This window comes from Panulirus ornatus, chromosome 30 (genome assembly GCF_036320965.1).
Source record: "Panulirus ornatus isolate Po-2019 chromosome 30, ASM3632096v1, whole genome shotgun sequence".
Classification (NCBI taxonomy): Eukaryota; Metazoa; Arthropoda; class Malacostraca; order Decapoda; family Palinuridae; genus Panulirus; species Panulirus ornatus.
The window spans coordinates 6,034,357-6,055,000 of NC_092253.1; the positions used below are offsets into that span (position 1 = coordinate 6,034,357).

A 20,644-nucleotide genomic window follows, 5' to 3' on the forward strand; every position below is an offset into this window, starting at 1 on the left:
AGAAGAAGAAGAAGAAGAAGAAGAAAAGAAGAAGAAGAAGAAGAAGAAGAAGAAGAAGAAGAAGAAGAAGAAGAGAGAAGAAGAAGAAGAAGAAGAAGAAGAGCAAGAACAACTGCAAAAACGAGAACATTAAGAAGACTGTCCTCTCTCTCTCTCTCTCTCTCTCTCTCTCTCTCTCTCTCTCTCTCTCTCTCTCTCTCTCTCTCTCCATCTCAAACCGCTGGTGACAGCAACACAACACTTGGAGACACCTGCATTGAAGGTCAGCTGAATAATTAACTCTTGATAACTAAGTCTTTCTCAGAAGCAGCTTCGTAAATTGGTTACTTTCAATTATCAATAAACTAAAGTCTAAAAGACCATCATAAAAAAATTCATTCATTTCTCTTTTTTTTACCACATATCTGCTTCCCTTTCCCGCCTTTGGAAAGTAGCGCCCAGGGTCAGACGACCAAAACCTTCAAGGAAAGATCTTAGCTTTGCTCCATCTTTCTATTCCTTCGTTTAGTGATAATTCAGGAGGAGAGGATTTCCCACAAACCCACGGCTACCGTCACTCTTACTCAGTTTCTACGACACTCATGCGTTACTCACCATGAGTGTCAAAATTTCATATATTAATTCACATAACGCGAGCTACACTTGCAAAGAGCCCTCAAGGGCCATTCTTACGAGAGGTCGAACATCGACCCAGAACGACCAGTGACGTCACACTGGTGAACGGCATCACTCGTTAATCACGCCTCGCTCGCTGGTCGTGACCACATGATCCTCATTGCGTCATAACGTTCTCAATGACGTCATACGGTGTTCGTGCGAGGTGATGTCACTGTTTGGTTATGAGTGATGAGGGGCCAGAGTGTGTTCTGGGCAATAACGAAAACAATAGAAGAAACAACCACAAAACAACAACAAGAACGACGACATCAACAACAACGAAAACAAAAGGACTGCACTGGCTATCACGCTCCCCTCCCTGGCCCAAGTTGATGCCTTTCTTTTTTTTCTTTCTGCCTCACGGAAATGTGCGATGCTGGAAATCTTTCCACACAAAAACACAAACTCTCTCTCACTCTCTCTCTCTCTCTCTCTCTCTCTCTCTCTCTCTCTCTCTCTCTCTCTCTCTCTCTCTCTCCATCTCAAACATTAATTTCGACATAAGGTAACTCGTACGAGTATTTTCCTTTTAACAAAATCTACCTATCATATATATATATATATATATATATATATATATATATATATATATATATATATATAAAACATAATACCGTGCAACACCAAGGGTTCGAACGGGGGAGGATATTTGCACCATTAAAAGAAAACCTCTCAACCTCCGCCTTACATCACGTCTAATAATATTCCTTCTGAGATTTGAATCTTTCGCTAACTCCATTCCTGCTACACTAAACGCCTCATATCTAATAAGGTCGTCTGTGTTGTACATCATCTGTCAATTTCCTTCACCTGATGATCATCATTCTGAAACCTGACTGTCCAAAGTCAGCACGTCTCCCCTCCTCTGTCACATCCTATGACTAAAATCTTTATCATTTTTTGCGCTCTGAGGCGGTGGTGGTGGTGTCTGTGTTCACTGCAGTGCAATAAAAGAGAAATAACATATTGGTCTTCACTCGGGCCTTCAATCTTCCCAGTTTTGATGCGCCCCGTTCCTACCTCCCATAGTTTTAGTGTGGAGGCCAGCCACACGGAGACTGACCATTATGATACCCTTTTTTGTTTTTCCCATCTCGAACAGGATTGTTGTGGAATTCTAGTCCTTTCTTTTGTCCTTCCCTTCCTCCTATAACCCCTTCCACTTTTAGGGTTTCTGTAGCTTTACCAATTTCAAAGTTCCTATAGCCCTTTCGCTTTTAAGGTTCCTATACCCCTGCCTCTTTTAAGGTTCCTATAGCCCTTTCTCTTTTAAAGTTCCTATAGACCTTTTGCTTTAAGGTTGCTAAAGTCCCTCCACTTTTAAGGTTCCTACAGCCCTTCCACTTTTAAAGGCCAGGTCGGCAAACATCTACGGAGGCTCTAATTCATTTCCTTCATACTCTTTCTCTCATACGCTTTAATTTTCTATTCATCCGAGATGGTCACGATTAGGATTTTCCTCTTTTTATTCTTTTTACCCCCTGCCATTTCAACTTATCTTAAAAGAGGAGTTAGAACATTCTATACGCAAATTTTTTGGAAATTTTCGTGAGGGAGATGTAAATATTGGGGATTTTTGATGAGTAGATGCAAATATATTGGCGATTCTCGATAATCAGAATAAATATTAGGGATTTTCAATATGTAGATGTAAATATTGAGGATTTTGATAAGTAGATACAAATATATTGGCGATTTTCCATAAGCATGTGCAAATATCGGGGATTTTTGATAAGCAAATATAGATACTAAGGACTTTCATACGCTAATGAAAATATTGGAGATCTTCGACTTAAATATTGGATATTCCACAATAGGTAAAGGGGAACTTCATGAACTATCGATATGCAAATCAGAATACTAGTTTTTTCTTAATGCAAATGCAAAATGCTGAAGATTTTCATCATTATATGAAAAAGCTGAGGAACTTCGACATGCAAATGTTAACATGGAGCATTCGATGATAAATGCAAATATTTCGATTTTCGAGAAAAACATCTTAAAACAGAGAATCGCGATATATTTGCGGTAATGGAGAATTGTCAAGGTTTGTAGATATAGACATTATACACATTGCTTTAGCGAAACGAAAATCGGAATTTAGTCATTAAATGCAAGTACACTGTAATATAAACGCCCCTCCAATTCATGCGTTAGATACGAACAAGCACTAAGTAATACATTTAGAAAACGGGACATATTCTTAAGATGGAATATACGAAAGCGGGTGTGTGGGTACTTACATGTTGTAGCTCTTGTATCTGCTTCTGAAGATCGGAGTTCTGTATCGTTAGTTCTGTGTTCTTCTCAATAACACGGGCCAGCTGAGATTCCTACAGAAATAGCAAAAGTGTCAGTGGATGCAAATACTTAGAAAAAAAAAAAAAAAGGTTTTTAGCGTTGACTGAGATTGAGGAACACACACACACACACACACACACACACACACACACACACACACACACACACACACATTCATACATATTCATACATATGATAATAGTTTTGTGAAAGTAGGTATGTGAGGGTAAGGCGTCCGGTACTTTGTGGGAGGGAGATGTTGGTGTCAGTGTGGTGGCAAGATGATGATGTATTGATATCATAGAAGCAAATGAGGGTGATTGTCACGGTGATGACAGAGAAGAGCAGTGGCGTCAGTGTTGGCAGAGGAGAACAGTGATGTTGGCACGGGTAGAGAGATAGTTTTAGTGTTGGTAGAGAGAAAAAAAGAGTGGTGGTGTCCGTGTTGGCAGAAGTGAGGACACTGAAGTCAATCATGATACAAGAGAATGGTGGTGTCAGTATTGGCAGAAGAGCACAATGGTGTCAGTGTTAATAGAAGAAGGAAGTCGTGATGATAGTATTCATCACAATACATATCAGTCTTCTTGTAATACTTGAAAACATACATAACTACTAACTAGATAAAAAAAAACACGAGACATTTATATAAATATCAAAAGAGATGTTGCAGTAGCAGTAAGCATTAGGATCAAATCGTCTATATAAGGGTGACGATGACATCTTAAGTGGATAAGAGAGATTGAGTCAGTACGATTCTACTAATAGAATAAAGTTGATAGAATAAGGTATCATTATGGCGAAAACCAAAGACAGCTTTAATCCCCCTTTTTCTCTTATTCTATCAAGTGACAACAAAATGAACTCAACAAATGTGCTACAAATTCATAAATGCAGTGAGACATGAAAAACGAAAATAAACACAAGGACAGGTATGCGTCCAGGAGCACTAACACACCAAAATCAGAAAGACAGATGACACAACAGCACGAAATACGTAAAAAAGAGGACGATAAATGAAGGAAGGAGGAAAAAAAAATGTAAGACATGCAGGTTGAAGAGGACACACTAAAAAAAAAAAAAAAAAGGCCTGTGTAAACCACTCATTTCTTAAGACACAATATATCAAGCTAGAAGGAACCAACTTCAGCACAATAAGAAATAGACAGAGCTTCACGTCACCTTGTGTGGGTGGTCGTGGGCGGCATCCTGGGCGGCAAAGGAGAACAGAAAGAAACAAAAGGTCATCAGTGATATAATTAGTAATCCAGTTCACGGGTAGTTATAGGTAACACTGGGTAAAATAACATAATCACACACATTTATCCCTAATTACCCTTTAGACTTAATAGCGTCCTTGGCAGCAATTCTCACTTCTCAGAAAATTCTTGCTATTAGTCCATTATACTATTACTTGAATTTCTTTTATGTCTCATTCATTTATTCAACTTTTATCACCGCTTTCATTACCTTCATGGATGTATCTCTATACAATCATTATTATCATTATCATCATTATCATTATCATCATCATTAATTCAGTTACTCATTATCTCTTGGTATGCTTGCATACAGGTTACTCTTCTAAGCTCAAAACTTTTGTTGTTTCTTCTACACGCTTTATTTCCCCTCTTCTAAAATGGCTATAAGCCCTCACACACACACACACATACACACACACACACACACACACACACACACACACACACACACGCATGCCTTCATCAAGAAATGATCAAATATCCCACAAGCCACTATTCAGCACCTTAACATCTAACAACCTCTCTTTTGTATACTTATCAACCAGCACATAATCCAATATTACCCTATGACCCCTTCCCAACTTACCCACGTATGCTTATGTATACAGTCATCTTTTCAAACTATGTTTACCTAATCACCAATCCTTATTCAGCACAAAACTCGAAAAATGTTTCCCTGTTTTTGTCTTCACCGTGGACCTCATACACCCAATCATGCTTTCAAGGGCCAAATCAACAATTCTCGCGTTAATATCTTCCAACATCAAAATTTGACTCCTTATATCAAAGCTACAAAAACACTCACTCAGTCCCTCCCAAAAAGCACTTCTCTCTTCTTCACTCCTATCGTTATCAGTTGCATAAGAACCTCGTAGTCCATTCCTCTTATGCAGTAAGGTCGGTTTCTAATCATCATAAACGTGTAGTAGAAATTATCTATCATCTAAAATGTTAATTGCTAATTCACAGCCGCCCCGCCTTCAGCAACACATAATCGCACCAATCTATCAAATATAAGTTAATTAAACTAACTCTCAAAAACATTATTTAGATGATGGTGTCTATTCTTTCTCTTCTGACTCGACGAATTACGATGGCATATAAGTAACTGTAAATAGATTATCCACTAACAATAATTAACAACAATCTATCAATTTCACCTGATCAACTGCCGAAAATGACGTTTTATTAATGATGATTATAATTAGACATCCGTACAATAAATATGCAACACATATATCACTATTCAACAAATGAGTACAATGATTATGAGGATTAAAATGATTACAATACAATAGTCAAGACAATGGTCATATTTTGGGGGACAGGGTGTATTTTCGAACGTGGCAGCAGCTGTCAGAGACCATTCATAAAAAGGAGAATCCGGTGAGCTATTATTAACAATGAGACTCATTAACTAGTTTTATCATAAATCACCTAATGAACTGAATAGTATTTTATGAATGGTACAACATTACTATAGTTTTTTCCCATCACGACTGACGTAGTAAGGTAAAGTTTATTCTATGAATGAACCAGTAGAAGTGTGTTTTGATACACCAAATGAAATTTATCTAATAAAGATAATGATGTTTATTCCCATTTTTTGTAATGAACAAGGAAAAAGGGTTGAAGATCTCAACAGAAGAGGTAGATATGGTTACTGTGGCTATAGGGACTAATTCTCTGTAGTAGGGCTTTGAATTACGCCATTACCAACCCCACTCAAGTTGCATACGCAAACTAAACTCAGATCTGAAGTTGTTAATGCATAGCATTGGCCTAAAGCTGTCAGTTGTCATTGATTTCCTCCGAGAATGTAAATGTAATATAATAAACGCTGAAGAGTTTCCTGTTCAGAAGACTCACGTTATATCAAAGGCTTTTTTTTTCTTTGTGGAATCGTTAAGAGAGCAAGCGGCCATTCCACCACATCTACCATAACCTAGACTTAACTCGTGTGTGTGTGTGTGTGTGTGTGAAGTAAGAACGTCTCTCTGAGACAAGGGATTGGAGGTCTGTTTTCTCCTATCACCAGAAGAGACGGAGTGTGCTCAGAAGATGAGGAAGAGGAGGAGGAGGAGGGGGAGGAGGAGGAGGAGGGGGAGGAGGAGGAGGAGGAGGAGGAAGAGGAGGAGGAGGAGGAGGAGGAGGAAGAAGAAGGAAATGAATATAAAATGTGGTGTTTCATTGTGGATGCAATAGGCATATAAACCACAGCCGTAACTTAAGAGTGAATCGCGTTATGGTCGAGATCCCTGGGAATTAACCCCCCGGAGTGAGCCACTTGAATTTCGGCATTTGATGTCAAACTTGACGTCTTAATCAACATCTTCATCCACCAACTTGTGCAATAACCACTTGTTGGGTCGATCGCCTCGGACACGCACAAGAATCACTGACCCTTACTGAAGAGGCTTATAAGATACGTGTAAGGATAAGGGCTGGTGGTATGCATATTACTTAGCAGAATAAGTGTGAGATTTATCACCAGACACTTGAATACATTACCTAAGGGAGCATCTACGATTCACCACCGTTCATCAATGCGTGTGCACGTGTGTATATTGAGATGGTAAGTATATACAGATAAGAGCTTTTGAGCTCCATTCTTGCAACGTGCCGGCTGGCAAAGAAATCATATATATATATATATATATATATATATATATATATATATATATATATATATATATCCCCAGTGGTCAATACTACTTCGCAGAACGCAGCGTACCATCATAAAAATCTCACAACTTGACACATTGTGTACCATGATCTTAGCGTCTAAGAGTAACGCCATTTTCCCCACTCATAAGTTGGTCCGGGAGCCAAGGTGTCTCTACTTTACACACTCCTGCTTCAAAGACACTCCTTCCTTCATCAGCCCCCGCTATCTTCTTCTACGGAAGGGCTAACTCTGTAATCGCCAAGTCATCCACAGTCATCTTCTACTTCAAGAACTTTCTTCGAAGCTCCCCTCGTTGAACCCCTTATCGTCTACCAGCGTCATGGCTAACTCTTTAAGATTCCTATCCTTCCCCTCTTGAAGATCCTAGGAATTCCTTCACAAAGACCTTCAAAATTCTCCATACGACTTTGTGAAATTCCTCCCCTTAGACTTCCCCAAAACTTTCCCCACTAACTTCCTCCATACCACCTCCCCTCCTTCCTTAATGCCCTCCATGCTCCATCTCTCCTTCTCTAATATCCTTCAAGCCTCTGCCTCCTTCCTTGACATCCTAAAAGCTCTTCCTCTTCTTCCGTAACACCCTTTAAGCACCTCCGCTCCTTCTCTTATATCTTTCGAGCTCCTTCCTTCCTTTCCTATCATTCTCCAACCTCCCTTCCTTCCTTTATATCCTCCAAGCACTATCTCTTTTTCCTAGATGTCCTCCAAACTCCCTCCCTCTTTCCCTAATAGCCTCCAGGCCCTGCCTCCTTCCCCAAAATCCTCCAAGCTCCCTATCTCCATTTCTAGTATCCTCCAAGCTCCTTTCCTAAAATCCTCCAAACTCACTCCCTTCTCTTCTTATACCCTCCAAGCTCCCTTCTTCCTTGAGATGTGGAGGGCCGCCACTCCTGCCACCACAGAACGAGATTCCCTGTGGAACTGACTTACCAGATCTTGGCAAAGTTCGTTCTTGAGCTTGAGCTTCTCCTTGAGAGTGACACACTCGAGGTCCTTCTCCTGGACGTGCCGCTGGAGGGTGTGGTGCTGGCGGGTGAGCAGCTCGAGGTCCTCCAACTGCTGCCTCAGCGTGTTGTTGGTCTCCTCCAACGACGCCAACCGCAGCAGGTCTGCCTCACCCGACCCTCCGCGGGACAGACCCTGAGGGAGGAGAAAGATACTTCGTTAAGCAGGTCTTTAATGGCGGAAGGAGAAGGTACTTCGTCAGGTAAGTCTCCAGTGGAAGGAATAAGCTAGAAAACAGTCTTTATCCTCCTGACGAAGGAGAAGGAACTTCGTCAGTTAAGTCTCCATCGGAAGGGATAAGCTAGAAAATAGTTTTTAGTCTCTTGACGAAGGAAGAAGGAAGGACCTCGTCAGTCTTCATTCTCCTGACGAAGACGAAAAAGACTTTACCATGTAAGTCTTTAGCGAAAGAAAGAAGCTAAAAAAGGTATTGTTTAGTTACTATCTTGACTAAAGAGAAGGTACTTCGTCATGTAAGTGTTCAATGAGATGACCTTCTTTACTGTATAATCAGCGCCACACGGGGCATTCTCTCTCTCTCTCTCTCTCTCTCTCTCTCTCTCTCTCTCTCTCTCTCTCTCTCTCTCTCTAACTGTGAGACACATCTGAATGAAGAAAACACACGGAAATAAGCAAAAGAGATATCTAAGGAGAGAGAGAGAGGCATCACACATCGCTGAACACAGAGCTCTTGCATGTCATATATTTGCAGCATCGAAATAATTGTCTTAGGTAACCACACTACGCATTGTCCCGTTTTCTACGACGTGTCATATCACTAATTGATGGGGGACATAGTTAAGAATACTCTAATCGCTGACACGAGACGACAGACATTTGAGTATGCGCGCCAGAGGCGAAATCATTGATGAAGATGGATTCCACCTGTTGATTTTGCTAGTCTGATACGACAGGAAAGAGGATATAAAATCGATTTCACTTAGAAACATAAAAAGAATTTCAGATCATACATACGCCGCTTTCTTATCGGAAAAGTGCATCAATTATTTTTCTCAATCTAACGCAAACGCTAAAGTGTCTTTCTCTCATCATCTCTTTATTCATAATCGTGTCCCCCATAAGTAGCGATATGACATCTCGTAAAAGAAAATGAAATTAAATGAAAATGCGAAACTGTGTGGATTGGTTAGGTTAAAGTGAATCATTCCGATACTATAAACACGCCAAGCTTACTAGAACGATGATTAAAAGATAATCTTGTTTTGGCCTCATTCCGGGAATCATCTTCTGAGTTTTATATTCCATCTCTGTCCAGACGTCCCTCATGATCGGTCCACCAGAGAGAGAGAGAGAGAGAGAGAGAGAGAGAGAGAGAGAGAGAGAGACAGACAACAGACAGACAGACAGACAGACAGACAGACAGACAGCCAGAGAATGAAAGAGAGAGAGAGAGAGAGAGAGAGAGAGAGAGAGAGAGAGAGAGAGAGAAACACACCGTCTTCCCAAGAACTTCGTACTATTGATCAAAGGAAGGAGCACAGATGGTGCCCTGCGTTGCCAGCTGACAGTTTCATACGAATCTTTTTTCCTCTCCTGGTGTTCCATCCTTTTGAGAAGGGGGAGGGGGGGTATGGTGGTAGGGGTCATATCAAAACGAGATGATTAGATACTTCAAAACATTTCATCTTTAACAATATTTAGATCTTTTGCCACAATATACTATATGCAAATACCTGAAAATCGCGATGTATTTTGCATGTTGGAGAACTCTAAATGTTTCGTATCTTTTTGGCAATGCTTTCGAGCAAGAGAAGAGAGAGAGAGAGAGAGAAAAAAAAAAAGTGCTTCTCTTTACAATTACTTTTATCGATACTTAAATCGGGCTTCGGTACACATAGTTTTTTTTTTTTTCTGCGCTGTTCTGCGAGTCTTCATTCGCATAACTTTGCATCGGAGTTCAGAAATATATGTAAATTCAGTATCCCAGTAGCATGCAATGCCTCACTGCAGGTGTGTTCGTTCACATGATATTCACCTTGCGTTCAGAATTACGCGTTCACACATGATGGTTATCATGTTTCTGTAATTTCAGCTACCAGGCGTTCACTTTGGTTCACGTGGTACCAGGAATCACTACATACTTGTGTGATGCGTTTACTTGGTGCCAGCGATCAACACTGGGTTGACTTGGCAAGCTAACCTGTCGTCAAGGATCAACGCACTGTTAAATGGTGCGCTCATAAGGCGTCTGTGGTTGGCATAATGCTAGTTAATACCCTCACATGGAATCAGTAACTATACGCTTAAAACGCTTGAGTTCAGTTAATGCTTGAGACAGGACATTTGGAGACTGACCATGCACACTGTGAGGGAGACTAGACACCTACACTGTTGGAGACGAATCTCCAGCAGCAGAAGGTGTTATAGCCGTCTATTTATCCAATCCGTTTTCATAAATTGGCAAAGAGGATATAAAAAAAAAGTTTATGTTTATTATTTCTTTTTTTTTCACTAAGCGATCCTTAGTATCATAATAAACACAACTGGTCCAAGAGAGAAAGGGAAGCTTAGAACAAAGACTTTGTTGCGTCGGTTTTGATGATCTTAAGTTTCGAGTAATGAGTTTAACACATACATGAAACTCTCTCAGACAGCAGCAGCAACAATCAAAAACAAACTCATCCAAAATAGTCGTAAAAATGTGACTGGTAGTGTGTACAGTATTTCTTGTAACGGTTGCATTAGGTTTTATGTTCGTCACTGGTAGTGTTTACAACATCCCTTGTAACAGTTGCAATAGGTATTTTGTTGGTCAGAGTGGAAAGTTGACAGAAACGCGTAAAAGCCATTCTATCAAAAGCGACCAACGTAACAGTACTTCATTCCAGCATGAAGTCTGTCGTGATCTCCATATAGATTAGAGAAACGCTTCCCGAATTATAAATGTCAACTTGTTATAAGGGAAGACATTTTATGGAGATCTGTTCAACCTCGGACGCCTATCATAGATGTGTTAATAAGAGCTGCACCTAAATAAAGATGAGACAAATTGATCACTGACCTGAGTTGTGAGAGATAACTACAGAACTCACCAAAGGTCGACAAGTTACGTTGCGTAAGGTCATTTTCTTTACCTCTGATCCCATGACCTCTACATGAAACCAAGTGATGTCATCATCATCTCTCTACATTGTGTTAAGATGTAGCACACGAGAAATCTTGCATGTCTCTTTGTTCACGTGGTTTTTGGTGTACTTGTGATATATGGATGTGTATTTATGTGATCATTTATATACCTTACTTTCCAGCCCTAAGAGTCCCTACTATGCCTATGAGGTTCCTGCAGACCTCAGGAAGTTAGCCACGTCCACCGGTAGTGACCAAAGGTTATAAAGTGTTGTGATATATATATATAATCTTGCGATTCCATAGTTTGCAGAGAGTATACATTACTTCACTGCCAAGATTATATCGTGGTAGAATGGGTCGCGCGCTCTATCTACAATCCCCGGTTCCAGGTTCGACCCTGGATGCCGGGCAGACTCCAACAGACGCGCTAATGATGATTCAATTTGGACTGAGACGTCAGTTGACTCGTTGATTGCCCCCTAATTATCCATTCTCAAGTTAGCTTAATAGACCTGAAACCAAGCACATGCCTGCGAGATGCAACGCTTTGATGTATTAGTGGAACATGGGGTATTGGGGTGTAGGTCGGGGTGGGGGGAAGGATGCCCTTAAGAACACAGCTGGAGTTCGATCAAAAGATGGAACGGATTCATGTATGTGAAGACGAAGCTTTTAAGCTACTGTAGGTTCCAGGCTGCTGCCCTCCACGCAAGTGGCAGGGAACTGATGAACTCCTCTGACCCAAGAAGGCCCTTAATAAGACTGTACTCCTTTCCATGTACTGACAACAGTATATATATATATATATATATATATATATATATATATATATATATATATATATATATATATATATATATAGGTGCTACCAGACTTCTCCTGCAAGTTGTTACACCACAAGCGAGTCGTTGCCTCCGGTTAGGCTCGCATCCATTTTCTAGCTGTCATGTCCAATGCGCCGTAACCACAGCCCATCATTCACAGCCAAAGCCCCACAAACCAATTTCGTGGTTTCCCCTGACCACTTCATATGCCCTGGTTCAACTCAGTGCCAGCATATAAAGACCCCGGCCCACACACACACACACACACACACACACCACGTCACTCTAGATCACCCTATCCCGTGCATGTCTCTCACCCTCCTGAATGTTTAGCCGCCAGCATCTCGAAATATTTCGCACTTTATCGTTCCATCGATCTTTCTACGATCTCTTTCATACCACAGTATGGCGTCCTAATACTTAAATCCAAATTGGCATGACCAGGGTCTGAAACAATGAAATTTGGCATGAGCCGCGTCTCACAATATTGGAATCTGGCATTAGCAGGTCTTTAACACTGGAATCTGGCGTCATCAAAGTCTTAAACATTTAAAAAACTTGCAACAAATGAGTAAGGCATAGTTTCATATCAAAAACGTTCGTAAGTTACTATCTATTCTCGTGTAGGATAAAATCCTTTCTCTCAATTGGTCAGTCTCTATCTCTTTTTTTTTTTCTCCCCATCTTCCATTCCTTATAGATCCACTCTGTCGACTAAAACTTGAAGAAGGATTAAGTTAGCCCAAAACGCCTAGAGACTCTAAAATATTCTCGACATTTACGTGTGTCGCATCTAACGTCAACCAACATATTGCACATCGTGGCTGAAAATACTGTGAAGTTACTGCCTCCCTAAGCATCAGAAGGGAAAGAGGGAGGGAGGAGGGTCTTATGACACCTTTCAAGATTCCATATCGATTAGATGATTTGGATAAAGGTGATAGATTCACCAAGGCTTCAATAGAGAGGACTAGGGAAACATTAAGAAGGGATATGAGGAAATATTCCCACTATATTTATAACAGAGGAAGAGGAAGAGAATCTTATGACGCCTCACAAGACACTGTATCGATTAGATGATTTGGATAAAGGCGATGGATTCACCAAAGCTTCACTAGAGAGGACTAGGGAACACAAGTGGAAACTCTAATAGAAAACGTTAAGAAGAGATACAACGGCATATTCCTTCAATATCCATAACAAAAGAATTAACATTTGGAATCGATAATGTAAGTGAGCAGAAAATATGAAGGTTTTTGATAGGCTAGAACCCACATATATATATTCTGAGGGGCGAGACACTCTGGGTATAACCTTAGGTACAAATAGGCAACCACACACACATGCACAATCACACAAAAATGCACACATATCCACAAACATACATGTACACACAAGTGAGGTAAAGAACAGATAAACACACACACACACACACACACACACAACGCATCTCACCTCACAGTAGAGAGAAAATTATGAATCTTACTCTTTCGTAAATGACTTCCTTCCTTTCTTTTGAGACGAAGCTTTTAAATTTTCCGTTTGTCTTTATGTCCGTCTGTGTGGACGTCTCACGGGTAGACGCCAGCCTTCTCATTAGACTTGTTGTGATCGCGCCCGTCTCAGTGTGAGTGTGTGTGTGTGTGTGTGTGTGTGTGTGTGTGTGTGTATGTGTGTGTGTGTGTGTTTATATTACTATTTGTGTGCTATGGAGCTACAGTTTCTTACACTCGAATCGCAGTCTAGTTCATGAATAAGGAGATATTCAGCGAACAGCTCACATCATCTATATCAATCAGATGCTAGAATGTGCTTCGCAAGTTTTGGTCACCCCATTTAACGAAGCACAAAGAGCTAATAGAGCAAGTCTAGAGGAGGAGGACAACAAAAATGATCATATAAAAGACCTGAATCAGAGTAGCGAGATGTTAGAAACCATAAAGTTGTCTATTAAGGAAGAGAAAAGAGTCAAGGGTGATTTAGCCACAACTTTGTCGTTCCTAGATAATTTATAGAGTGATGGATGAATGGAATAAAATGAATGACGACACTATGAATGTCGACGGTATGCAAAGATTTAGGAAGTTGTATAACAGAAGAGAATGTTCAAGACATGGTTGGCCCTACGTGAGTAAAACTCCATCCCCAATCTGTACAAAAAGATAATCACAAATACGTTAATTACACCCATATTTTTCAAGAGATGGAGCCCCACCAGTGTAGAACTCCCTCCCTGTACTGTTCACACCTACAAACACACACACACACACACACACACACACCACACACACACACACACCGCAAGACATAAACTTTGCACCTTGGCAGAAATTGTGACCTCCGTTGCTCTTTCGAAATTGTTTCGAACTCAGACTGGCAGCAACGATAAGACGTGTCCCCGTTCTTACGTTCTTTGAAAATGAGGTTTTTCAGTAGAGACAAGAAAGAAATTACTTCTATCAGTCAGTAAACGTTTGGGGAAATATAGAAGAAAAATAAGTGTAAGTGGAATAATGTTAAGTACTGGGGAAAACATAATATGATCTGTAAGTTGAGGGTAACATATTACAGTCATGTGTTAAAATCTTTGGCCAGATAAGTTAGATATAAAAGTATACCTTTTTGCTCAGATCAAAAGTTTATCTTAGATCCCTTACTAGTTGTTAAAGTTCGTGAAGGTTGTTCTTGTATTCTTGTTTTCTCATTTGTGTTCTTATTTTGCCTTGTCTTTTTAGTGTGGTTCATATTTTCTCATTCTGCTTTCGTTTTCCTTTTTTTTTTTGTTAATGTTGTTGCGTTGTGTTGCTTCTGGGGACTCTCCTGTGTTCCTGTATTGAACTGTTTCCTCTTTTTGACTCGTATAAGCGTTCCGTATTTGTGTTTGTGTTTTTGTGTGATCTGTTTTCACATTCGGCATTAAAAGTGGATTGTAAGTGTTCTAGGTATTCATAAGTTACCACTCCAGTGTTGCAGTGAGAACGTGAGGGTCTGGTTATGTGTTGCTGAGAGCAATTCAGCAAGTAGGAAATGCTGATGGTACTTGTGTTTCTATCTTATGGTAAACAGCGTTGTCTGCACTTGTTTACATAGTGGCGAGAGCTTATATCATCATATAAGTGTCTCTATAATTGCTCCTTATGTAATTAAAACATCTAAGTGTGTCAGTGTTGGCGATATCCTGTCAACTGAATGTGTGTGTATGTGTGTGTGTGTATGTGTGTGTGTGCGTGTGTGTGTGTGTGTGTGTGTGTGTGTGTGTGTGTGTGTGTGTTCATTATTCTTACTTCCACTTGAGTGGGTGGTTGCGAGTGCGTCTGGTAAACACTCGAGGGTGTCACTTGAGGGCTTATTTCACACGACGCAGCATTTTATTCGTTTCATTAATAACGACTCTTTGATACGGGAGAGTTTTTTTTCCCATGATAACTTATCGTAAGAATTCCAATTTTACCAGAAACCAATCTAGTTTCCTGAAGCAACTGATGGCTTGCAATTTTTTTCAAAACGTAAGATTTTTTTTAATGAATCTGATGAAGAAATGAATGAATGAATGAGTGAATGAATGAATGATTCTAGGAAATATTGTTTTTCATGTCTGTCTGTATCTATATATGAATGTATGTGCGTATGTATGTTTGTATGTGTGCATGGTGATGCATATGTATGTATGTGTGTATCCATATGGACATATATGGATACATATATGGACATATATGTAGGTATATGAGTATGTGCATGCGTTTCTATCCATGTATCCATGTACGCATGTATGTGTATGTATAAGAGTATGCGTATATGCGTGTGTTCATGGCGGAGATCACTTGCGTATGCGTGCGTGCTCACAGCGCGTACGTCAAGCCAGTAACCTACACACATCCAACGAATGTTAATGAACCTCTTCTTTCCCTCTATACAATCCAATCAAAAAGATGAAACAGAAAATCGGAGTCAACCCCGATGAAATCATGAATGGTGTGAGCAGGGAGGGAGTTCTACAAAGCTATGGTGGACAGGGGACGGCAGTGGAATGGGGGTGTGGGGTGTCGTTATAGCAAGGCAAGGAGGGAGTGTGAGTGAGAGGGAAGGAGGGAGGGGGGCGCTGGGTGGTATGGGATGAGAGGAAGGCTGAGTGGAGAGGCAGGTGTGGAGGTGGAGGAGGAGACGAGGGGAGGAGGGGGGGGGGGAAGGGAAGGAGGAAGGTAGAGAGGGAGGGAGGAGGTGAGGTGAGAGGGGTGGGGTAGAAGAGGGGCTGGAGATGGGAGGTGACGGAAGAGAGTGTCAGGAGAGGGCGGGGGCGGGTGGGTGGGGTCAAGACGATGCCGTGAAGGAGGCTAAAAGGAAGAGGGAGAGAGAGAGAGGGGGTGAGGGGTGAAGTAAATGGCAGTGGTAAAGGAAGGTGGATGAAAGGAGAGAAGGAAGAAACAAGAATTGAAAGAAGTCTCAGCCAAAGACTATACAGGAATAATATACCTCTACGATCCCTGGGCACGACGGTGCGACCCTTGAGCATGACGGTACGACTCTCGAACACGAAGGTACGACCCTTGAGCACGAACGGTACGACCCTCGAACACGAAGGTACGACCCTTGAGCACGATGGTACGACCCTCGAACACGAAGGTACGACCCTTGAGCACGACGGTACGACCCTCGAACACGAAGGTACGACCTTTGAGCACGACGGTATGACCCTTGAGCATGACGGTGCGACCCCTTTTACCAAGAAGACATGACTCTTCGAGTTCATACGTGACCGGAATGGATTGGCACATCCCTGACAGAAAGCTAAATATGCTACGAAAGAAAAAGGCTGGAGTAAAATGAATTGACCGATGGTGAGCAATGGTTCAGGAGTTCCCAGCTCCAAGCAAGGCCATTCGTGCGAATGAGGGTCGTCCAGACCCACAGTCATCGAACGGGTAGCATATAAACGTGAATACCATCCTTTTTTCCGACATTTATATCGTGACGTTAATGAAACGCTGAATAAATTAGAAAATAACAACCGTCAGAATCAACTAACCGAAGAAGAAGAAGAAGAAGAAGAAGAAGAAGAAGAAGAGGAAGAACAGAGTAGAATATACTCAGAAAAGAATTGTAAAACAGGAAACAAAAAATACGACAATATGGTTGAATAATGAAATGTCATGTACATGAGCAAGAGAAAGAGCCGTAGGATTGAAATGAGGAGGTATGTATATCTGGCAGCATCTTATAATGAACGTTATAAAGAGAGTTATGTGGTTATGTATGGGAAGCTCAAAGCTAATAAAAGAGACGGAAAATAAGACAATTAAGGGAAACAGAAGAATAAGGAATATGAATAGGAAATAGATTTAGATAAGTAATCAGATTGAGACTCAGAAGTACGCTGTGAGCCATAAAGATACTGGCAAATTATGGAACTGAAAATGAAGAAATGTACAGGAACTGACACAAATAAATGTACTGATCGGCACCAAGAAAGAATATATAAAAGACTGAAGAATTCTTCATGGAAAAAAATGGAAATAATGAAATAACTTATTCTATGATGTTCTACCACACAACCAGTCTTATCTCTTAATAAAGATGTGAATAATGAATGTTGCTATTGTCTTCGAGAAGCGTACGACAATTTGGAAAAAGGAGACTGGCAGTGAGCACACGCGTCCCGGCAGACCGGCCATCAACTACTCTGCCTGACGTACGATTTAAAACCCCATCGTGATGAAGATAATACTGAATGATATTGTGAAGATGCATTCTTGTGTTGCACATAAGAAATGTCTGAGAGCATCAATTGTGAGTTAACATTAATCACAAAAACACAAATGTAATTCGAACGGACAATCTCCTAACTTAACCATTATACCCCGCTTATAAAACACAATATATACAATATATTATACACACTATACACCCGGAAAGACCATCCAGACAGAAAACAAAACACTAGAATAATGGAGACATCAAAAGAAGAAACACAACATCCAAACGGAAAGACAGACAGTCGGGAGAATGAGGAAAAAAAAAAGGGGGGCAACCGAAATGAAATAATAAAAAAAAAAAACCTGCAGACCACAGAAGTTTCAACCTCGAGGTGGCCAACAGTGGTGGAGGCGGGATGAGTTAAACGATGGTGCAGGAGGAGGCGACACGAGGATGAATGGTGTTGTGGGAGGTGAGGGTCAAGGGCAAACATGATGACGATACCCCGGGCGCTTGGCAGGACAGACACACACACACACACAGTCGGCACTAGACGTATAGTGGCCTCTGCCACCACTACTACCTACCACTACCACTACGAGCTGTGACCACTACCACCACCATGAGCCCTGGCGGCGGCCACTACCACCACCATTACGAGCCGTGGTGGCACCACGACCACTGTCACTGCGCGTGCCAAGGACCCACGGAAATGGCAGGATGAACGAAGAGATTAGATGGGAGTTCAGAAGGTGGTGGGAGAGGTGTTAGGGTACGTTAAATGGCGTGACGTGCTAGGGGTGTTGGTGTTAATGGTGCTAGGGAACTGGTGTTAAATGGCGTGTAGTGCTAGGGTACTGGTGTTGAATGGCGTGATGTGCATACCTTACTGCGTTACGAAGGAGTTAAATAGCATTAAATGTTGTGTGTGATGCTTATAGTTTCTGGAGTTGTAGGGGTTTAACTGTCTAGATTTTTGGAGTTGTGGGATTCCCAGGATGCCAGAAAGGGCTTCTTAAATGGGATTCATCAAGCATCAGAGCCAAAAGACAAACTGAATGTACAGATGAAGTTCATATATTTTGCAAATATATGCTATGAGGAATCTAAGAAACAGAGATGGTTTGAGGGATGTGATATTTTGGTTTTACATTAGTGTGTAAGATTATAAAAGGATTTAGATACCAAGATATACTGAGTAAAGAAGGTTTAGATGGCTTTAATGTACTGAGTTAAGAGGTGTTCTGAATTTTGTGATGTGGCTATAGGTCAGAAGGGTCATAAGTGATATGGTGAACAGGATTTCAAATTCGTAATTATTGACTTGACGTCTTGGGTTATGGAGAACGAGATGTACCGGACATTAAAGTGTTGATCAGGGATACGTAGTTATAGGGATATTAAATACTGGGCTGTCATAAGATTAAATGGCGTCATACGCTGCGTGCAGAAATGTGAATGGCTTCATGAAGATGAAGAAAAGGTTTTATGGCGAGGTGACAGTGACCATGATATCTGATAATGGTACTACGACATGTCAAAATTTGTTCAGCGATACTTGCGTGGAAAGTAGCTTCAAATGACATGATACGTAGGAACTGACAACCTCAAATTAAATGGCTTTTAGATCTGAGGGTATTTACGACCCCAGACGTGGCAAGGTGAGGTGAGTTCCAAGTTCAAAGTATTTCGAGTAAGTTATGTGATGAAACACTGCATTGTTAATCATTTAAGATCATGTAATTATAGGATTTTAATGGGATCATAAGTATTTGTGTTTTGAATTGCAGTGCCCATATAAAACGAAACGAAGTAACACAAAGTCCAAGTAACAGATGAGACAAAAAGAAACAATGAAATGGAAACAGAGACAAACGCAGCTAAAGACGGGAACGGAGAGACTTAGATAATTAGGAAATTATATCAAAATGATAGAATGATAACATTAGAAGACACTGAGTATAGAATATAGGATATCTATACACTCGATAGAAAGGGACGAACGAGAAAAGAAGTAAAATACACAAAGCAAGGAAAAAGAATAATAGGGCCATAACAAAAGAAGAGGAGGCAAAAAAGAAAAAAAAAAAATCTGAAATTAAAGGAAATAGATAAGGAAAAAAAAAAAAGAGGATACAATGTAAAGAAAACGCATATAACAAAAGGAGGGAAGACAGCGGGGCCTTGATCAAGGAAGAAACAGAGGAAGCTTCAGCCGAGCAAGATAGGCAGGCGGAGGAGCTTAAAATCAATATAGCGAGGAAGATAGTCTGAACTTCAGGCTAACAGGCTAGTGATGGTGACAGCCCTGGGGGTCCGGTGATGGTGATGACGTGCTGTAGCGATACTGATACGTTCCGTTATGGTGCAGGAATGGGTAGTGATGGTGGTAGGTCTGTTGGTAGCGCTGGGACGGCGTAGCGATAGCGATAGGTCCAGTAATGGTGCTGGGATGGTGATAGGGTCAGAAATGGTTGTAGGAAGGTGTATGGACTATAAGAGATCTAGTGATGGAGATGGGTTGGCTGGCGCACCAACCAGTAGCAGGTGTAATAGTGATAGGTCTGATGATGGTGCGAGCGTAATGGAGCGATCAGTGTCGGAATTAGCGATAGATGCAGTGATGGTGAAGGTATGGTGCTGAGGAAGGTGTAGGTATAAGGTGTAAATCTCGTTATAGTAGTGGCATAGTGTTCCGATGGTGTAAAGACAGTGGTAGATGAGGTGACAGACAGAGTTCAATAGCTATACGACTGTTACTGGAGCGAGGTGGAGGGAGGGGAAAATACTTCTGAGGATATGTAGGAGTTCCACATCTCGTATGATGTGATAGAGAGCAAGAATGCTAGACGATGTTATTGGATGATTCTACGATAGCGTTAGGCACAAGACACGTCGGCGCTGAAATCTATTAAGTCACTTGGGTACTACGAATGGTGACTGTGTTCATTAAAGGGTATAAAGATGAATGTGCGAGTCAACGCGTTTAGGTACTTTCATTACGAATACAGGAACTGAAAAACAGGTACCAGTTAAGGTTTCTAAAACCCACCGTCGCTCACATATGAATCACCAACACTCGCCAGAAAATAATAAAACTATAACTGTAACAACCTCTGAGTAAA

The 20,644-nt window shown here is 41.0% G+C and overlaps 1 protein-coding gene across 1 annotated transcript in view; it reads right to left on the bottom strand.

Annotated features, from left to right (window-relative positions):
* Positions 1-20,644, bottom strand: part of Rbp (RIM-binding protein) — a 293,718-nt gene that overhangs the window by 189,610 nt on the left and 83,464 nt on the right. The window contains exons 6-8 of the mRNA XM_071679462.1: positions 7,840-8,049; positions 4,141-4,167; positions 2,901-2,990 (exon numbers count right to left, since the gene is read on the bottom strand). Coding sequence (XP_071535563.1) covers positions 2,901-2,990; positions 4,141-4,167; positions 7,840-8,049 — 327 coding nt within the window. The remainder of the gene's footprint in view (positions 1-2,900; positions 2,991-4,140; positions 4,168-7,839; positions 8,050-20,644) is intronic.